The 20,194-nt window shown below is 42.9% G+C and overlaps 1 protein-coding gene across 3 annotated transcripts in view; it reads left to right on the top strand.

The window, feature by feature from the left end:
- Positions 1-19,861, top strand: part of zswim6 (zinc finger, SWIM-type containing 6) — a 34,404-nt gene extending 14,543 nt beyond the window's left edge. For 2 of the 3 annotated variants that reach the window (XM_034547586.1, XM_034547588.1), the window contains exons 2-14: positions 6,128-6,484; positions 7,166-7,314; positions 7,395-7,545; positions 9,234-9,413; positions 10,202-10,378; positions 10,475-10,621; positions 11,429-11,575; positions 12,476-12,736; positions 14,851-14,986; positions 15,715-15,872; positions 16,029-16,192; positions 16,279-16,360; positions 17,954-19,861. In XM_034547586.1, coding sequence (XP_034403477.1) covers positions 6,128-6,484; positions 7,166-7,314; positions 7,395-7,545; positions 9,234-9,413; positions 10,202-10,378; positions 10,475-10,621; positions 11,429-11,575; positions 12,476-12,736; positions 14,851-14,986; positions 15,715-15,872; positions 16,029-16,192; positions 16,279-16,360; positions 17,954-18,816 — 2,972 coding nt within the window. In that variant the 3' untranslated portion in view covers positions 18,817-19,861. Of the gene's footprint in view, positions 1-5,104; positions 5,176-6,127; positions 6,485-7,165; positions 7,315-7,394; positions 7,546-9,233; positions 9,414-10,201; positions 10,379-10,474; positions 10,622-11,428; positions 11,576-12,475; positions 12,737-14,850; positions 14,987-15,714; positions 15,873-16,028; positions 16,193-16,278; positions 16,361-17,953 lie in introns of those variants that run through there. The other variant, XM_034547587.1, reaches the window with a different exon arrangement.
- The last annotated feature ends 333 nt before the right edge of the window (positions 19,862-20,194 follow it).

The raw sequence follows: 20,194 nt of genomic DNA, 5'->3' as shown, positions 1-20,194 counted from the left end.
GGACATTTCATACATGTGTGTGTGTATGTATGTGTGTGTGCTTTGATAGTTTGTTTTAGTAATCGGTTCGTGCTGATGAAAGCCACTGAGAGGTGGTTTGTTAGGAGGAACGTCCCCTCCTCTCAGCAGGTTATTGAGTCATTCTTTGAGTCCGCCGGCTCTTTTTCGTTTCCGCTGCAGGCCGGACTCGTCGGGCGAAATGCACGCGGTAAAACGGCGGCTTCTCCGGGAGTCGTTTTCCTCTCCTGTCGTGAAGGCGGACGCTCTTTTTTTTGTTGTTGTTGCTTTTCTGTCACAGCTGAGGAATTTCAGTCCTGCCTCCGTGTTGTATTTCAGTGCAGTTTGTTATTTCTGCAGTTCGGTTTCGAAACGCGGGGAGGCCGGACTGCAAGGAAGGGGCAGATCATCAACTGGCTGGACTGATTTAAATAAAACATTTTTCTTTTTCTTTTTAAATGCCAGGTGTGTTTATGGTCGCACAGACAAAGATGTCAGGGGGGCGTTGATTAATACGTCCGTGCTTAAAGGAGCTGTTGGCGGTCGCTTAAGAGGGTCACAGATTGACCCAGTTAACACAAACCCTCATTGACCTCATTTTGAGCTCACATGGAGGTGCATCTTCAAGCTCCTTACCACACACACACACACACACACACTCCACCTCCCCTTGTCCCTTAACACATCACCTTGTTAGCTGCTGGCTTTCAAACCCAGCTGACCGAAACATGACCGGCCTGCTGTTCTTTGCTAGCTAACGGTTAGCAAAGAGCTAGTTGGCTACCCGCCATATTTTTATATATTACATTACATTACATTACATGTCATTTAGCTGACGCTTTTATCCAAAGCGACTTACAATATGTGCATTAAACCATGAGTCCAAACCTAGAACAACAAGAATCAAGCAAGTACAATTTCTTCAATAACGTTAAACTACAAAGTGCTATCAGTAAGAGCCATTTAAGTGCTACTAAAGTGTTAAACTACAAAGTGCTATCAGTAAGAGACATTTAAGTGCTACTAAAGTGTTAAACTACAAAGTGCTATCAGTAAGAGACATTTAAGTGCTACCAAAGTGCTACTACGGCTCTACCTTCCCTATTCAAGGTGAAGTCGAAAAAGATGTGTTTTTAGTTTGCGACGGAAGGTGTAGAGACTTTCTGCTGTCCTGATGTCAATGGGGAGCTCGTTCCACCAATGAGGAGCCAGCACAGCAAACAGTCGTGATTTTGTTGAGTGTTTAGCTCGAAGTGACGGAGCTACAAGCCGATTGGCAGAAGCCGAGCCAAGTGAACGAGGTGGGGTGTACGGTTTGACCATATTAGTTCCCAATGTTGATGCACGGATACAATCGGTTCTCGTCTCTCTTGAAGATGCTAGCATCACAGGAGTCGGTTACCAGCGTCGCAACCATTAACTCTTATAAGTGTAACGGGAGGCTAATAACTGGTTTCAGATCAGCAGATGGTAATCAGCGCGCCGTGGCTATTGATTGGATGTTTACTTCTCCTTCCTACACTCCACCTACCCCCCCACCCCCAAATAGGTGCCTCTGCATCTCCACGGGTGATAGATTAGGTTCCCCTATTGTCACCAGAAGTACACACACACACACACACACACACACACACGCACACAAAGCACACCTTGGCTGAGAGCCTCTCACTTCCGCCTGACTGGCCAGCTTTGGAGGCTGAGCTGACTGAATGGCTGACTGGTGCGTGAAAGAGGGGGGATAGGGGGGGTGTCTATCTGGCTTTTGTGTGCTGAGAGTTAAATGAAGGCTTTGGCCACATAGCTGAGAAATGACCCCCTGCAGCCACAGTTTGAGCGGCCGATGTTGCTCTCAGCCTTGAAGGTCCCCTCAGGCTGAACTTTGTGGGGAGTTGAGATACTGCTCTTTCACAGGCAACCCCCCCACCCCCTCCCTACTGAGACATGCTCCTCACTTAATCCTATAGAGACGGCTTAAATTGATTACCTCAGGCTTAATTGGGAGTGAAGTGAAGGGAGTGTATTCAAAGTTATCTGTGGGTCTTGAAAAGTCTGATAGACGCAATGAATGGACTCTCAAAAGTTCGTAGAAGGAGTTATTAAAAACATTTTAAAATGTAACTTATTTGATTCTGTATCTGTATGTTCTGTTGCCTGCCACAGATGTTAATGTTTCTTATTATTTTTTTAATTATTTTTATTAGCCTTTATTTAACCAGGTCGGTCCCATTGAGATACAATGACCTCTTTTTCAAGTTTCTTATACAAATTAACACCTACTTAAAGATTGAAAAGTGTACCGGAGGTGTAGCACAGTAAAGTTTTATAGCTGGAGCCAGCAGCCGGTTAGCTTAGCTTAGCATAAAGACTGCAAACGGGGGGAAACTGCTAGCCTGGTGTTATCCAAAGGTAAAACAAATCTCTCTGCCAGCACCTCTAAGGCTCAACATATAAAAACTAAGTTGTGGTTATGTGCTGGACTATTTATTGTCCAGATGTAGCAACTTCCTGCCAGGCTAGCTGTTTCCCCCCGTTTCCAGTCTTTATGCTAAGCTAAGCTAACTGATCTACTGGTTTCCTGCTTCATGTTTAATGGATTTCTTCTTCTCATCTAACTATTTTGTCATACATACATATATCTTTAGGAAGTATAGTTATATTGCTGTGGATTACTGAAGAAATGTGATATATGTATCATATATATTATATAATTCCATCCCTGCTGGTTTTCCATCATTCTTTTGTACTTTTGCATTTGGCGTTTATTAGACCTTTTTTTTTTAAAAGTAAAGTCCTAAATACAACTCTCAAAACTCTGCAGAGACGCTGGCAGTGAAGGAGTTAAGTTTGGTTGCCACGCTGGTGCACAGAGCTGTATTATGCAAGCTGTGGAGCGCAGACATGAAGAGAGGAAGTGCATTACAGAATGCTGAGCTCAGGGCTTTGGCTAGCCGCCAAGCATACACTCCTGCATATGCACACGCACACACACACACACACACTCAGCTGAGGGCATACCGATTTTTCCAGCAGCACAACCCTCCTCCTCCTCCTCCTCCTCCTCTTCCTCGAGTCACACTCTCTTTCTGTTACGTCAGTAGTTCAACTGTGGGCCAGGCATGACTAGGTGTGTGTGTGTGTGTGTGTGTGTGTGTGTGTGTGACAGGATGTGGATTTTGTGCGATAAGGCGTCTGCAGCAGTAAAGAACGGACGTCTTTTTCTATTTCTGTACCAGTTTCTCTCGTTACTGGTTAGTGTCTCGAGCTCCACCGCACAGACGGTCGCCGACTCCGTTTTCAACAATCTTCCACCCAGCGGGTCCGATATGTGTCGGAGCTGCGGTGTGTGTGTGTGTGTGTGTGTGTGTGTGTGTGTGTGTGTGTGTGTGTGTGTGTGTGTGTGTGTGTGTGTGTGTGTGTGTGTGTGTGTGTGTGTGTGTGTGTGTGTGTGTGTGTGTGTGTGTGTGTGTGTGTGTGTGTGTGTGTGTGTGTGTGTGTCGCATGTGAAGTGGAAACCATATCTCACAGCTAATGTTCCAAAGTGAATAACACGGCTAGTATTGTGTGCACCTGTTTTTTTTATTTGTGGTCCTCGCAATTTTGGATTTGAACCTCACTTTACATTAGTTTACACTTATGATGCTTACTGTTTATCCAGTTTACATCTCTGAGATGAGCACATTTGGTTCTTGCACACTTTTATTTGTAATATTGTTTTATTTTTTATTTTTTTATTCCATTGTTTCCCCAGTTTTTAGGCTCTTTTAACTCCCCAACTGAACTTATTTCCAACCAGAAACTGTAACATTAACCAATAATATTAAAGAAATAAATGCATTGAACCACTTTTCTTGATGCAGCCAGTGGTTAGCTTAGCTTAGCTTATATAAAAATTACCAGATGTCAATTTTTTTTTTTTAAATGTACTTATTTCAAATGACATGATGAGAAATATTTTATCACGTTTCTACTTTCAGATACATTATTCTTTATTCATATTTATTACACAATTTCACAGCTGAGTTTGTACAGGTTTTAAAGATGTTAAGATACTCCAAGAAATGACAACAATTCCAATGTAGGCACTGGACAATTATTTATGTTGCAGAGTTCAAAGGGTTAATCTGAACAAAAGCATTGCAAGAACAACAATTCATACTATTTCTATTTTAGAAATGATCTTAACTCTGCTTTTAAGCAAATCACCATATCCAAGAAGATGTTGTGTGAATGTGCACCAGCTTCCAGATGATTTAAACTCCCCCGCAGACGGTATGATATCTGAGGGAGCTTTTTCCATTGTCTTTGGTTCAAACATCCAATAATGTGTCATCCGACAGCGTGATGTAACAGAAGTACGTCTTGCTGCACCGGCTGACAACAAAGAACATTGTTTATCTTTTTAAAATACTCAAGTTTTTAATCGGAGCAACTGTCTCGTATGTTCGAGTGTTGTAAAGAGCCACATGCTCCCTTCAGTGGAACCAAAACAGACATTCGCGCTCTATAAATGTGCGTGCACGGATGATAAACTCCCACAGTTTAGAAGTTTTGCTTCTGACGCATCTGGTATCTGCTAACCCACCAACCAAGCCAGATACACACTTCTACACACTCGGGAGTGTGTACATCGTGTCACTACAGAAGTATTTCTCTCCCACAGTTCTGCTCCATCTCTTCTGGTTTGACACGACACTGTAGCTTAAGTTGTTCACAGGTTTCTGTTCAAAATGAAAAGTTAATCATCCTCTTTTTAAAGAAATCAAAAAGCCTCTTCGTTTATCTTCGTGTCACATTTGGATACCTGAGTTTCAAGAAGCAGGTTTAAGGTCAAATCCACACTGAAATCTTTGTTTACATTCCTCCAAACTCGCACGGAGACCTATAGGTTTCGGCTTGCGAGGGGTTCAATGTACAAAGGCTTTTTCTTTCTCTCTCTCTCTCTCTGCCTTGAAATGACCCATTTAGTCCTGAGGGGGCGAGTGGGTTGAGGAAAGCACTGGAGGTGGCGTGGAAGGGAAATTAAAAAGGAAATGAGAGTATTTGGTGGAGCTCTACACTCTCCTCCTCCCCGTCCTTTCACTCCTCTGTCTTTCTCTTCATCTCTCTCGGCTTCTTTTGCTTCTTTCACCAGATATAAGTCCGGTTGAGCCGCGTTAACGGCGAGTATCGGATGCAAAGGTAGAAAAGTAGTATTTTTATTTTGCCATTTTAAAGGAACAGTATGATCTCTTGTAAAGTATGTTTATTTTTCATCTGAAAATGGAGCAGGTCCTTGTCGTGTTTCTACAGAAGCCCAGACGGGACAAACCAAACCTCTGGATAAGCTCAAAGTGTTCCTACACCCTCACGAGGCAAATCCTAGAAGCTAAACCTTTTTTTTTTTTTAAAGCAATATTTTTATTACATTCGCAATGGATCACATGACTTTGTGTTTGTAGACGGAGAGCTTTTACGGAGCTTTTTAGCGCCTTCCTTGTTTGGGGTTTCGGGTCTCAGCTCTCGTAGCGTAAAAGAATCCACTGCACGCTTCCTGTCCAGCACCGAGAAGGCCGACAGCCGCAGTTAGAGAACAGCTGGTTGAACAGAGCTGAGCATTCAGCGGCTAAAGAGACAGATATTTCCCTCTGGAGTTGGTGGAGACCAAAAACAGAGAGAGAGAGAGAGAGAGAGAGAGCGCTGCATGCTCGCTCGCTCGCTCTTGTTTGCTCGGCTTTCCATTTGTGAGGCTTCTGGTTTCACGTCGTATGATTTTATGTTGTCGAGTTTTGAGAGATTGTGCTCTTTTGAGATTGTTTTGTATTGATTTCCTTTGCTGTCTTTTTATGCTCCTCTAAGCTTTTCATCCTGGTCAGCTGGTCATATTTAGCTTTCTCCTTTTTTTTGACCAATTTAATATTAATTTAACATTATGAGGGACAACGATATAAAATGACCCTATTGGCTATTAATGGCCCATTTATTGTGATATTGATAAATGTGCATTGTCCCTGACGGACAACAAATACATAAATAAGTGAAATATTGACAACAAATTCAGCCACATCTTCATAAAAAGCCAACTCCAACATTTAGGAACTTACTCCTTAGCTTCAGATGATTGACGGTGAATGTATCCTCCGTTCCTCTGCAGGGTTCCACCTCAGCGGCACAGTGAGGGAACCGGCCACGTCCTCGGAGCCCGAGCTGGTCTGCAACGTCAGCGTCAGCTTCGACCGCTGCAAGATCACCGCGGTAACGTGCAGCTGCGGCAACAAGGACATCTTCTACTGCGCCCACGTGGTGGCACTCTCGCTGTACCGGGTACGGAAGCCCGAGCAGGTCAAGTTGCGGCTGCCCATCTCGGAGACTCTTTTCCAAATGAACAGGGACCAGCTGCAGAAGTTCGTCCAGTACCTGATCACGGTGCATCACACCGAGGTGCTGCCGACGGCGCAGAAGCTGGCCGACGAGATTCTGTCGCAGAACTCGGAGATCAACCAAGTTCACGGTGAGCGGAGTGAATAACGGCGGTTATTTGGGATTCAAAAAGCAGGTAGTTGTGTTTAGATTTCCTCCGTCTCGCTCCGGTGGAAGTCCAGCTGGAGGCGGACGTCCTCGGGGTGGGGGGGGGGGGGGGGGGGAGCAAGCTGCTCAGGGAGAACAGGAGGGAGCACACACACACACCTTGCACATGCGCACACACACACACGTGTGGAAAGTTTGAGGTGACTCTTCTGTGTTGCTATGTTGTGCACAGAGAAACATTAAGAAACACTCAAATCCCTCAAATAATAATAAATATGTAAACAGTTCTGCTTCCATATTCATTCTGTATGTTGTGCTATGTTGTTGTTTACTGTAGCATAGTTTGTGTTATTGTCAACTCTTCAATTGAATGCAACTGTTTTGATACTCAATAAATTGGTTTGAGTCCTTTTTAAAGATTAAGTATTATATTAGAAATATAATACAATTATATTTTAGGTGATGAACACATTAATGCATCAATAATAATTACAATCCAATAAAGTAATATTAGACTGAAATGGGCTGTCGTCCATGATTTGGTACATTTCTACTTTTACACAAGTCAAAAGATCGGCCGACTCCTTCCACCGCTGGAAGAAGCGACCTAATAACTGACTGAGTGTTAACGTCTTGCTGACTGGTTTCCTTTGTTTCGGAGCAGGAGCTCCAGACCCGACGGCCGGCGCCAGCGTGGACGATGACAACTGCTGGCATCTGGACGAGGAGCAGGTTCAGGAACAGGTCAAGCTCTTCCTCTCCCAGGGCGGGTACCACGGCTCGGGGAAGCAGCTCAACTTACTGTTCAGCAAGGTAACGGACACACATGCGCACACGCACACGTCACGCTCAAAGGCAACGCTTACCCACAATGCACCCCGACGTCTCTGCAGGTGAGGGAGATGCTGAAGATGAGGGACTCCAACGGAGCTCGCATGTTGACGCTGATCACAGAGCAGTTCATGGGCGACCCCAGACTGGCGCTGTGGAGGCAACAGGGAACCACCATGACTGACAAGTACAGGCAGCTGTGGGATGAACTAGGTAACGCACACACACACACACACACACACACACGCTTCACACACTCACACGATATTGTTTGGCTTCAACCAGTTTAATATGTACATTTTTTTTCATTTAAATGTCTACAATCGAACATTTTTACGACTTGGAAAATAAAGGTAATAAATAAATAATAATAAAATGTCTGAAAACGACAAGACCTATGTTATATATTTTGTTGAGTCCTTTTAATCACGCTAATTAAGTAAAAATGAGAATTCTGGATAATATGTTTTTCCAATGTGAAGATTTGTTGCTGTTGGCCGGACAAAACAAAACATTTAAAGACGTCACCTTGAACCGGGGGAAATAGTTAACCTTGGATCTTTGTGGCATAAATATTCAGTAAATATAATATATGTGTGTATATATATATATATATATATATATATATAACATAAAATGTTCTGAACTGTGCGGAAAACACCTTCAAGATAATAAAACAGCTGATTCGATCGACTTTAGCTCATTTGCTTGTGATGGAAATCAACCAAAGCTGTGATGCAACATGTAAAAGACGGCAGGTTGCCCCCCCCCCACCCCCCCACCCCCTCACCCCCTCACCCCCCCACCCCATGTTGTAGATTCTTGCTTTGCATTTCGTCACTCTCCCCGTCTGACATCATTTTCGCGGCGGCGCTCTGTTTTCCCCGGTCGTTGTTGTCCTTGAAGCAGCCCTAACAAAGAGACGGAGGATAAAGCCTCTCTCCTCTCCTGTCCCCTTCCCCCATCCTCAGCCTCCCTCCTGCATTCACTTACCTCCTCCCCTCTCCTCCCTCATTTTCTTTTCTCACTTCACTTCCTTTCCTTTCATTTTGTCATCTTTCATCTGCTATTCATCCCTTTTTTAACGTGTCCATTGTTCCCGGATCTTCGTCCTCTTTCCAGCCTGTACCCAGTGTCTTCGTGTCTTTAGACAACAATGCAGACGATCTCCGCTCGTGTTTGCACACTTTGATTTATTGTTTCAGTGATTTCTATGAAGCAGAAATAAATTAAAAATAAGACGTCGCATTGGACTTTCTTTATTTTCTAAACCATGTCTAACCACCTTTTGTTGGGTATTATTAACCCTTAAAAATATTTTCTAGCAATCTCAATAGTAACTGGTTTTATTTTTTATTTTTAAATCCTTAAAGTACTTTTTGTTATCGTTTTGATAAACTGCCAAATAACCTTCTTTTCTTTCCTGTGAATGAGAAGAATACTAAATAGTATTTAGTATTCTTCTCAATTAGCAGAACTTCAATTAGTCAACAAACCGATGAGTGGACTGTTTTGTCCATTTCAAACATTTTGATGGTTCCAGCTTTTGAAAACGGGAGAATTTTATGTTTTTTTTGTTGACTCGCGGCATCGTAATCTGAATATATTTTGCCCGTTTAAACCGAACAAGGAAACTGTGATGGACATGTTTCACTTTTTTACCGACAAACGCACCAAAACGATAACGGAAGCCGCACAAATTAGTGCTTTATTAATTAAATGTTGGATTATTCAGCTCTACTTTACTGTTTCGAAGAGGTGAGAATGACGCGGAGTGACTCATCTTGTCGTGCGTTTAATATATAGTTTACTAACGATTACGAGCAGTGTGTTTCTGCAGGATAAGATAGCTGTGTGCGTGTGTGTGTTATATCTCCTGATGTTAATGTGTGTGTGTGCAGGAGCCCTGTGGATGTGCATTGTGCTGAACCCCCACTATAAACCCGAGCAGAAGGGATTCTGGCTTCGACAGCTTCGCAGGTGGAACAGCGTGGACGTCTGCCCCTTGGAGGACGGTAACCATGGCAGCGAGCTGACCAATCTGACCAACGCTCTGCCCCAGGGCCCTCCAGGCAACCCAGGTGAGATGACACCCGGAGAGGAGACGTCCTCTCCCCCCCCCCCCCCCCCCCCCCCCCCCTCCTTTCTGTTTTAAAAATATATCCCCAAATCCTATCCTGCGTTACATCTGAAGGTTTCGTTCTCTTCTCTCCTGCAGCATCATCTCCTCATCTGTATTAACACTGTTAAGTCTTCTGTCTCCCCCCCCCCCTCCCTTCTCTTTTAATCAAGTCTCCCGCCTTCAATCTCTGTGCCTGCAAGCCTTATTACCCTTTTACTGTGGCTAATAGAATGAGCCTAATAACACAGTTGAGGTCCTGCAGCTTTTTTTTCTTTCTTTCTCTCCACCAAATCGTAGAAAATACAGACGAACGATTTTGTCGGGTGTTAATACCGACGTTTGGAATGAGAAGACAACGTTTGTTTTGATCCTGCTGCAGCAGTCTGACTCAATATATCTATTGATGACACTATTTAGATGTTATATTTCTTTCTTTTTACAATTTCAGAGCTACAGTGAGTTACAATTTGAGCGCTTTACATTGTGGCATAATTAAAATAAATATGCCGAATGAGCCATCAGCAGTTCCTGTTTGCAGAGCTGATACTGAAGAAATCTTAAAAACATGATGACTTGAAGAAATGTTTTTTTTTTCGGGGGGGGGATTTCTGAGTGGATTTTGATTGCAGCAGTTTTAAGTGTTTTTGAGTTCTTAAATGTCACTGCTGCAAATCAATCTACAGTGACTAACATCCCAGCATGCACCTGTCCCTTTCACCTAAACTGACGCGTTGTCTTTTCTCTCAGATTCCCTCACTCGGCCTCACCGGACGGTGTTCACGCGAGCGATCGAGGCCTGCGACCTGCACTGGCAGGACCCCCACCTGCAGCACATAATCACCGAGGACCACTACGCCAACTACTGTTACCACGACAACCTCAGCAGCTCCCTCTTCGACGGCCGAGGGTGGCCCCTGTGGCACGGTAAGAGAGAGCCAGGCACATGCGAGAGGGGAGTTTAATTAATACGGAAGGAAATGGAGGTGGACTGACGACATATCTTTTCTTCTTCTTCTTCAGAGCACGTCCCGACGGCGTGCGCCCGAGTGGACGCGCTGAGATCTCACGGTTACCCGAAGGAAGCGCTCCGGCTCGCCATCGCCATCGTCAACACGCTGCGGCGGCAACAGCAGAAACAGATGGAGTTCTTCCGCACGCACAAAAAAGGTCAGTTTTCCACTTCAGTGTCGCGTTTTTCACCATTTTTAAACGAGGCTCCTTTCTCATGCAGCTGGTATGTTTATGCATTTTATTTCTCATAAAACATTTAGCGGCTTATTAAAAAATGAGTCTAGTTAAACCACGAATTGTTTTACAAAATACAGTCGGAGCTGAAATTAACATAAAATAATAAAGGCAAATAAAGGTATTTATTTCAGGAATGTGCCTCGAAAGATGAAACAAAGACGACGGAAAATAACAAATAAATATCGATGTGTATATTGATAAAGAGATATTGCAGACTTGCTTTACAATACTACACATATAATGTTACACCTTCATTGGTCGTTTGTGTATGATTGATTGACTTCATATTAACGTCCTGCAAAGTTTTACAAAGCATTGAAATCTCCACATTATTTTAAAAAAAGTCTTCTTGCCTGTCAAGAAACATTAGTTATAACTTTTTTTGTGTGTGTGTGTTTTGTCGACTCTGGAGGAATTAATTAAATATAATTATCTTTTAATTGGTTTATCTAGCCATCAATTTTCCGCCACTTATCTGGGTCCAGATTATGTTAATCTGCTAATTATATTACCAGAAATATTATTGTTATTTACAGCTCGGAGGTCCTGACAAAAATACGATTTAAAAAATGTCAATAAATGTTTGTACTTAATAAATAATTCATCGTTCTTTGACCAGAATGACAGTGAAACGGGTTTTAAATTCAATTTGGTTAACTTTGGCACAAAAAGCCCAAGCAATGAGTATAAATATACAATCAATAGTTTGTGTTTGCACTATTACAGAGCTGCTCCATAAAGGCATAACGTCAGTGACCAACCTGGAGGGCTGGGTGGGCCACCCTCTGGACCCCATCGGCACCCTGTTCAGCACCCTGATGGAGACGGGGCGGGGCGGCGAGGACGGCGCCGCAGCTCTGCTCGACTTCTCAGGTACACACACGGGAAGAAGTGTGAGATGTGAGAGTACTCCATTACTAGTTAGGATTAAAAGCTTCATGACGTTACTTTTATGTTCCCAACATAAGGGTCGGGTCCCACTAAAGGGTCGCCAAATGAACCAAACTAGGAGAGAAGTTTTTCAAATTTATCTGTAATCTGCATCTTCTTTCTGAGGAGCCCAAACTAGACCCTGATTACAATTGTTTTAATTAGAAGAGGTCACCAGGTTGAGAACCACTGATTTAGTGTAAAGTAGCAGAGGAACTTCGACACAGTACCCAAACGCACACATTTCCCCGACTGCCGTGATTGCGTCTTCCTGTCGGAGCTGCAGGCCTTCGGGTTGCAATCAGCGGCGAAGAACCAGAAGTGCAGATTGGCCCGCAGTCATCCTCCAATAACAGCTCATGAATAAGAAATGCAGCAGGAAAAACACTCCAATTAAAATGCATTAATTATGCAGCGGGGAGGGGGTGATGGAGGGGGAGGGGGCAGACGTATTTCAACAAACTGCGGCCAGAGAGTACCGTTTGTTGTTCTGGTTGGTTTCTCTTCTAAAATGTGGTGAACTCATGAAGCCGCTGCATGTAGAAAAGTTGTGAAAGTTTTCAATTAGGACTTCTAGCATATAAGTGTGTGTGTGTGTATTCACTGGGGACTGTTACCCCTCCTGGGAGGAACTGCAACGTCTACCAAAACATCATGAAGCCATTAAAACACATGATTCACGTCCTAAGGAGGATTCACTCTCTCTGAAGAGGAACACCAGAACGAACAAATGGATCAATATCTTCATCAATACTCGGCTCAGCCCACAGGGAGCGTCTTTACTCCTCCTCCTCCCCCCCCCTTCTAAGTCATCTCTCACCCTGCCCTCCCCCCCCCCCTCAGGCTCGCCGGGTTCGGGTCGGAGGACGGCGCATCCTGTTTTGCCGGTGGAGCGTTTCCTGGAGGAAGGAGAGTCGTTTATGTCGCTGGCCGTGGAGACGGCTCTGATTGGCTTAGGGCAGCAGAGGGTGATGCCGGACGGCCTGTACGCTCAGGAGAAAGTGTGTCGCAACGAAGAGCAGCTGTTGGCCAAGCTTCAAGAGGTCAACTTGGGCGACGCGCTGGTGAAGATCTTCAGGAAACAAGCCGCTTTCCTGCTCGAGGGTGAGGAAGCAGAAAAGTGTTGTTTTTTAAAAAAGTATTTTGGAGCTGCTTTTATATATTTTGTCTCAGCATATTCAATTAAATGTATTTTGGTTTTGCACTCGTTGGTCCGACAGAAAAACACATCTGAACATTTTACGGGAGAGTTTTTTTTCCCACTTTTTCTGGACATTTTGTAAATAAGAGTCGGTTAAGAAGGGTTGCAACTCTTATTGTGGAGGCTAAGACTCATGTTAGCCGCTCTGAGGCTGCACACGTGAGCTAAATGTTCTCACTCAGCATCTTCAGCGTGTTAGCAGACCGTTAACATTTAAAGGATTATACTTTGGCTTTTTTGGGAAATGCGCTTTATTCACTTTGTTCCTGAGAGTTAAATTAGAAGATCGATACCAACACGAAGCTAACCGGAGATGCTAATCTCAGTTTAGCACGACGACTAATCTCTCACGGACTAAACATATTGTTTTACTGACTACAACTTATTGTTGTTGTTTTTTTTAATTTATATCTGTTCATAGTATTTCAATTTTAACCTTTTAACTTTGTTGTCCTTGTTTTTAGCTTATTGTCTATTTCTCTGAGTCCTTTTGTGTTCACATACTTGGCCATTAAAACTTTATATATATAAATTAGAGAATTTAAAACTCAATCCTATGGTTAACTTTATTGTTATAATTTCTTTTAGAAAAGAAACTAAACTAAACGCCATCTTTGTGAATGAATGAATCCCTAGTAAAACATTAATAAATACATCATCCTGATAACTAGTTAATAGTTATCTTAGTTCTTTTGTGAGCTTTAGAGGTGCTGGGAGGCCGATTTTATTACCTTTTGGACGGAGCTATGCTAACTGTCTTAATGCTAAGCTAAGCTAGCTGTCCACTGACTTCAGACATGAGGTCTACAGAGTTTTATCATCTTAACTACCTGCCTCTAATTGCATTTCCCAAAATGTCAAACTATTCCTTTAAATGTTTCCGAGCGACAAACCTTATGTTCACAAACCCTGAACCACAAGCAGCTCTTTGTGCTTTTATGGTCTGCTGTGTCAACTCGGTGTGCTTTTACACTTTGTACTTCTGTATTCACTAGAGTGTGTGTGTGTGTGTGTGTGTGTGTGTGTGTGTGTGTGTTGACTCATCGTGGTTCAAGGCCCTCGTCACAATCTAAACCCACTAATGATTGAGCGGCTCAATCATTAGTGGGTTTAGATTGTGACTCTTTAAAGGCACACAGGAAGTGTGTATTATCTCAAAGTATCAATAATCTGATATCTGTTCCTCCTCTCCATTAAAACACCAACGCGGCTCACCGTAGTTTATTATGACCCAATCACACACATACACACACACACACGTGGTACTAATACTCTAAAGCACCAGATGTGGATTCATCCGCCGCTGAAAATAGTCCCCAACACATTTTTGTTCTACTTCCTCCGGTTTGTTTTTAATAAAAAGAGAGCAGCTGTTTTTAGGAGATTATACTTTTTTTTTTAAAAATGCAACTTTTCCTTTTATTGGAGATGAGACGCACAACAAAAGACGGAATAACACATTTGTTTTTTAAAATAGGATTTGTTGACAAAAAAAACAACAACAAATATAAATGAACACCAGACTGCTCCTTTGAACCTGTGATGCTTCATTGTATGCCACATTTTCTAAATTTGTATTAATAAATGATACTTTATCTCAGAGTAATGCATAAAAAAAAGAAAAAAGAACACCAGTCTTATCCTTTTTTCAAAATATTAACATCTTTTGAGATCAAATGATCTGTAATAGAGTTATCTTGAAGAAAAGAAATGTAATTTAAAAAAACAAAATGTGCAGAGAACTAAAAGGCGGATCCGTCTTTAAATACTTTTTTCTCAGAAGCCGTCGACCTTCAAGCTCATTCTTTGTAATTTTTCTTCGTGCACGTTTCAGGACGTCTCCGAACGTTTGTGGTGGTAAAACAAAGCGATCGTCATCCTGATGCTCACACTGAGTCACAACTGTTTCCGATCACCCCCGTCGGTGTTTTTAAAATCCAACATGTCGACACATCGGCCTGGGAAACGACCTCAAGGTCACCGTCTTAACTGTATACCGTGTCCTTGTCTCCTCCAGCTGGTCCTTACAGCGGTCTGGGGGAGTTACTCTACAGGGAGAGCGTCCCCATGCACACGTTTGCCAAGTATCTCTTCACCTCCCTGCTACCTCATGACGCCGAGCTGGCGTACAAAATTGCACTGAGGGCCATGCGGTGAGTAGAAACGCTTCCTCCCTTCTTCTAATTCTTTTTTTTTTTTTTTTTTTAAAGCAGCCAGGACCTGCGTTTCCATTTATGAGACGCACATCTTTTAGAGGATACGTTTGAAAACTCCCACGGTTAAGGTTAAGTTTGGTAAAAACGACGATCCCCTGACGTGTCCTTCCCTGATTCGTCGAGCCCCCGATCACATGACGTTCTCAGAAAGTCCTTTATTAACTTTACGCAGTCTTTGGGTTTCAGTGTGTGAGGGATCCGGAGACACAGAGGCAGGTTTCATCTCTTTTCTTTGGGCTCTTGTTTAATGACAACAGCGCCTTTTCTTTTTTTCTTCACTGGAATATTCACTGAATTATTCAACGCCACTGAAAAAACAGTTTTATAGAAATGTGTGAATAATAAATACAAGCTGTCGGTTTCCTCCCTGACCGCCACGGGTGTTACGGAACTTTATATGTATGTATATATATATATAAATTAAACCCCCTTTTTTTGATTTTTATCATATGTGAATCGATATATTTATTTAAGCTTAGGTCTCACAGCAGCTATAAGAGAATATCACAGGAATCAGTGTTAAAGCTTTTCTCAGCCACCTGAGGAAGACTTGATTCTATAAAAGGAACGTCTGACAACTTCCCCGTGAAATATTCCTCAGACCGTGTGTGTGTGTGTGTGTTCGTCTAATAACAAACTAATAAAGTTGTATTTCCTGTGCTCAGATTGCCGGTCCTGGAGTCCACGTCCCCCTCCGGCGACTTGTCTCGGCCTCACCACATCGTGTCCGTGGTGCCCAACCGCCTCCCCCGCTGGTTCACCCTCAGCCACATAGAGACCCAACAGTGTGAACTGGCCTCCACGATGCTCACTGCTGCTAAAGGTACACACACACAGCGGGTTTTTAGGTCGCCGTGGGCAACCGCCACAACTGTTCAAGGGTTTCTGCAGAGAAAATAAAATGTTAGAGCTGAAGATGAATTTGGCTCGGAGACTGAAAAGTGAAAATGACTTTGTTTGTTTGTTTGTTTGTTGCCAGGCGACGCCCGTAAACTGGAAACAGTGTTAGAGTCCATCCAGAAGAACATCCACTCCTCTTCACACATCTTTAAACTGGCCCAGGACGCCTTCAAGATCGCCACTCTCATGGACAGCCTGCCGGACATCACGCTGCTCAAAGTCTCCCTGGAGCTGGGTCTTCAGGTAAACAACAACAACAAACACCACACGCAAAAAGACATAATTAATATCATCAAGCGGATTCAGAGCTAATCTCTGGTACCTTACAGGTGATGAGGATGACGCTGTCTACCTTGAACTGGCGGAGGAGAGAGATGGTGCGATGGCTGGTCACTTGTGCTACTGAAGCCGGTGAGTTTGTTTACACACAGAAAACAACAACAAGCCCTCTCTCGTAAACAATGTAGTCCTTCTACTACATTGTAGCACTAAAGTCTGGTGTTATAAATGACAAGCTCACTGCCTTTTCCTTCTAACATAACGAGCTAACTATAGAAGGGGCAGATATATGACGCCTTACATTAATAATCTGCCCGTCCCTTTCTAGATCTAATTATATAACTGTTAGATCATTTAATGTCGTTTGGCTCTGAACGAAAAGCCATTGGAGGTAACAACGTTAGCTACTTAGCTGAGCAGACAAACAACTATTCAACCCAATTTAGCAAAGATGAAAGAAGTCTTCAGATCTATTACTTACTTACTATACTCTGAGTCATGTTTCATAAAACAAATAAGAAAACAATAGAAGAAGAATGAACTTGTAGAACCAATTCTGACTGACTTATTTAAATAAAACCATAATACAAGTATATTTTATTGTTATGTTAATAATACAAGTACATTAGAAATATAACATATTTATTTGAAATCATGTCATAAAAATAGTAAATATATATATATATTTATAAAAATGTAAAAAAGAAAGTTCTAGTATAGCTTGCCATAAAAATATAATAGTAATTGGTACAATTATACTTAAGGATTAGGTACTTAAGTAGCAGAATTGTATATATGTTTCCACCATATAACACATTGTATAAATCATGTTTAATGTTAAAACGTAGTAGAATAACTACCACATGCAGCTGTATACAAGTAGCGTAAATTGGAAATAAAAGTATCACAAAATCGTCCTCAAGTACCTTGTAAGTTTGCACCACTCAATTTTGTTTCAAGGAAATAAATAAATAAAACACAGAGAAAGTGTCCAAGTTTTGCTGCTCAGGAAATATGTTTATTTAAAGTGGATTTAGGAGGATTGGAATGACTGGCATGGTGGTAATTATGGAAGATTGTGGGGCTTCTGGCTGATTAAGTGGAGCTCTTTGGACTTCCCTGAAGTGGACAGGAAGTTGTGCCCAGAGGGACGGAGCTCTTTAGGGGGAAGAAAAAAAAAAAACTCCCCAGATGATTTCTTGTGACTGTTGGGGAGTGACAAGGAGTTCCTGTTTCAGTGAAGCGCAGTTTAAATGGACTCATTGATAACGTGCCAGTTGGTGTTGCACAGCCCCGGGGGCCTTCTGATGTAGGAGAATTAGAAAATAGAGTATTTAATTACGAGGTAAAAAGGTCGTCGTAGGACTCGTGTTTATTTTTTGTCTGAATTCTCGAAACAGAAGAGCACGTCCAAAGAGGAGCGTCTGCGTTTTTTATGACGGAAGTCGAGAATTTTAATGCCATTTATTTGGTCTCGACTGCAGAATTTAAAGGATGAACTTGGGGACATTTTAGATTTGTAAATTAATCTTATTTAAAGTGACTTAATTACTTATTTCGACCTACTATACTATGACTTTTCTTATGATTTCTTTTGACGACCTATTATACATAAAATGGAAAAAGAAGAGTCCCTATGATTGAACCTTGGGGAACACCATAAAAGCTTTCCGTCTGTAAGATATGAATCTCAAACTCACATTATTTTTCTTCCTCTCTGTCCAGGTGTGTTCGCGCTGGACAGCATCATGCAGAGCTGGTTCACCCTCTTCACCCCCACCGAAGCCACCAGCGTCGTGGCCAGCACCGTGATGTCCAACAGCACCATCGTCCATCTGCATCTGGACTGCCACCAGCAGGAGAACCTGGCCAACTCGGCCCGCACCTTGGCCCTGCAGTGCGCCATGAAGGACCCCCAGAACTGCGCCCTCTCGGCTCTCACGCTCTGCGAGAAGGACCACATTGCCTTCGAAACAGCCTATCAGATTGTACTGGACGCCGCCGCCACGGGGATGAACTACACCCAGCTGTTTACAATAGCGCGCTACATGGAGCACCGCGGTTACCCCATGCGGGCGTACAAATTAGCCACGTTAGCCATGACTCACCTGAACCTCAGCTACAACCAAGACACGCACCCGGCCATCAACGACGTGCTCTGGGCGTGCGCGCTCAGCCACTCGCTGGGGAAAAACGAACTGGCGTCGGTCATCCCCCTGGTGGTGAAGAGCGTGAAGTGCGCCACAGTGTTGTCGGACATATTGCGGCGGTGCACGCTGACGACGCCGGGCATGGTGGCGCTGCACAGTCGCAGGAACTCTGGGAAGCTGATGCCTCTGGACAAGGCTCCGCTCAGGCAGCTGCTGGACGCCACGATCGGGGCCTACATCAACACGACGCACTCCCGGCTGACGCACATCAGCCCGCGGCACTACAGCGAGTTCATCGAGTTCCTCAGCAAAGCCCGCGAGACGTTCCTGATGGCGCACGACGGGCACGTCCAGTTCACGCAGTTCATAGACAACCTGAAACAGATATACAAGGGCAAGAAGAAACTCATGATGCTCGTTCGAGAAAGATTTGGTTGACCCGACGACCATGTTTTAATACATCCTTTCTGACTTGAAGTGAAAATCCTCCTAAAAACAACATTCGTGCAAATCTTATTCCTACGATTTGCCGCGAAGGTCGACGGCGACAACGTGCACGACTCCCCGAGACCGAAGTGGAATAATTCACCGTGAATGTTTCCTCTTCTTTTTTTTTTTCCATCGGGAGTCGCAGGACCCGCCAGACTCACTGGACGTCCCGGGAATAAAGATGTGAAATGTGTTTTTTAGGGTACATTTTCTCCTAAGAATTACAAGTTTTTGGAAATTGAAGGAGAGAAAAAAAAGAAAAGAAAAGAAAAACACTGTTAAAACCATAAAAAGGAACAGCTGATATCGATGTGTATAAAAAAAAAAACAAAAAAAACATTAAGTTTGCGTGTTTCCCTTTATATATGTATGAAAGTGAGAGAGTAAGAGTTTTACACTGAGTATATTATACTGTCCAGTGGATTAAAACGTCCACCACGCACCTCCTACTTCCCTCAGCTAGACGTTCGACAGCCTCAAAGGAGACAAACGGCTTTAAACCAAATGGAGGAGCTCCATCTGAAGTGACACGTACCTCTTTTTAAAAGGATCCAGCTTTACTCTTTTTTGTTTTTCTTTTTTCTACTCCTCACAAACCAGAATTCATTTTTATTTTATTTTTTTAGTTTTTCATCTTCAGGCTGATTGTTTTGTTTTTTTCGTCTCAAACATTCAATATGTTTTTAATTTACTGTTGCGGGAACACAAAAACAAAAAAACTGTCAACATACATTCTCAGGGATTTCAACTAAAATAAAAGAAGGAAGGAAAGAAAGAAAGAAAGCAAGCAAGACAAAAAAAAAAAAAGAGAGAACAAAAACATTTTATTGTCCTGTATATATGAAAGTATACGTCTGAATATTGAAAAAAAAAAAATGTATATGTTAACTAATTTATGACAGAATATTCTATGTGAGGCACAATACTTGAAGCTGCAGTACTTTTTTTTTTTTTTTTTTTTTTTTTTTAACCAGAAAAAAAAAAAAAAAAAAAACACATATCAGAAGGACTTTGAAACCGGTCGCCTTGACGACAGAGAACACAGAGGAACACGTTTGGCTCTGCGAACGCGTGACGGACTGTAGAAAAAACAAACTCAAGACAGGAAGTGGACGTCGCGAACAGAGACGCCCTATTGAGGATTGTGGGAGTCGAGAGAAAGAAAGAGACGACTGTCGAGGAGGAAAAAACGCACAGCTGCGATATTCAAGTGAGTTTCATGTCTTCTGACACTCGAACGTCGCTCTTGAACGTCGCTCTCGAACGTCGCTCTTGAACGTCGCTCTCGAACGTCGCTCTCGAACGTCGCTCTCGAACGTCGCTCTCG

Source organism: Cyclopterus lumpus, chromosome 12, assembly GCF_009769545.1.
Source record: "Cyclopterus lumpus isolate fCycLum1 chromosome 12, fCycLum1.pri, whole genome shotgun sequence".
NCBI classification, from domain to species: Eukaryota; Metazoa; Chordata; class Actinopteri; order Perciformes; family Cyclopteridae; genus Cyclopterus; species Cyclopterus lumpus.
The sequence above is the reverse complement of the archived record's forward strand: the minus strand, read 5'-3'. Positions and strand labels throughout refer to the sequence as shown.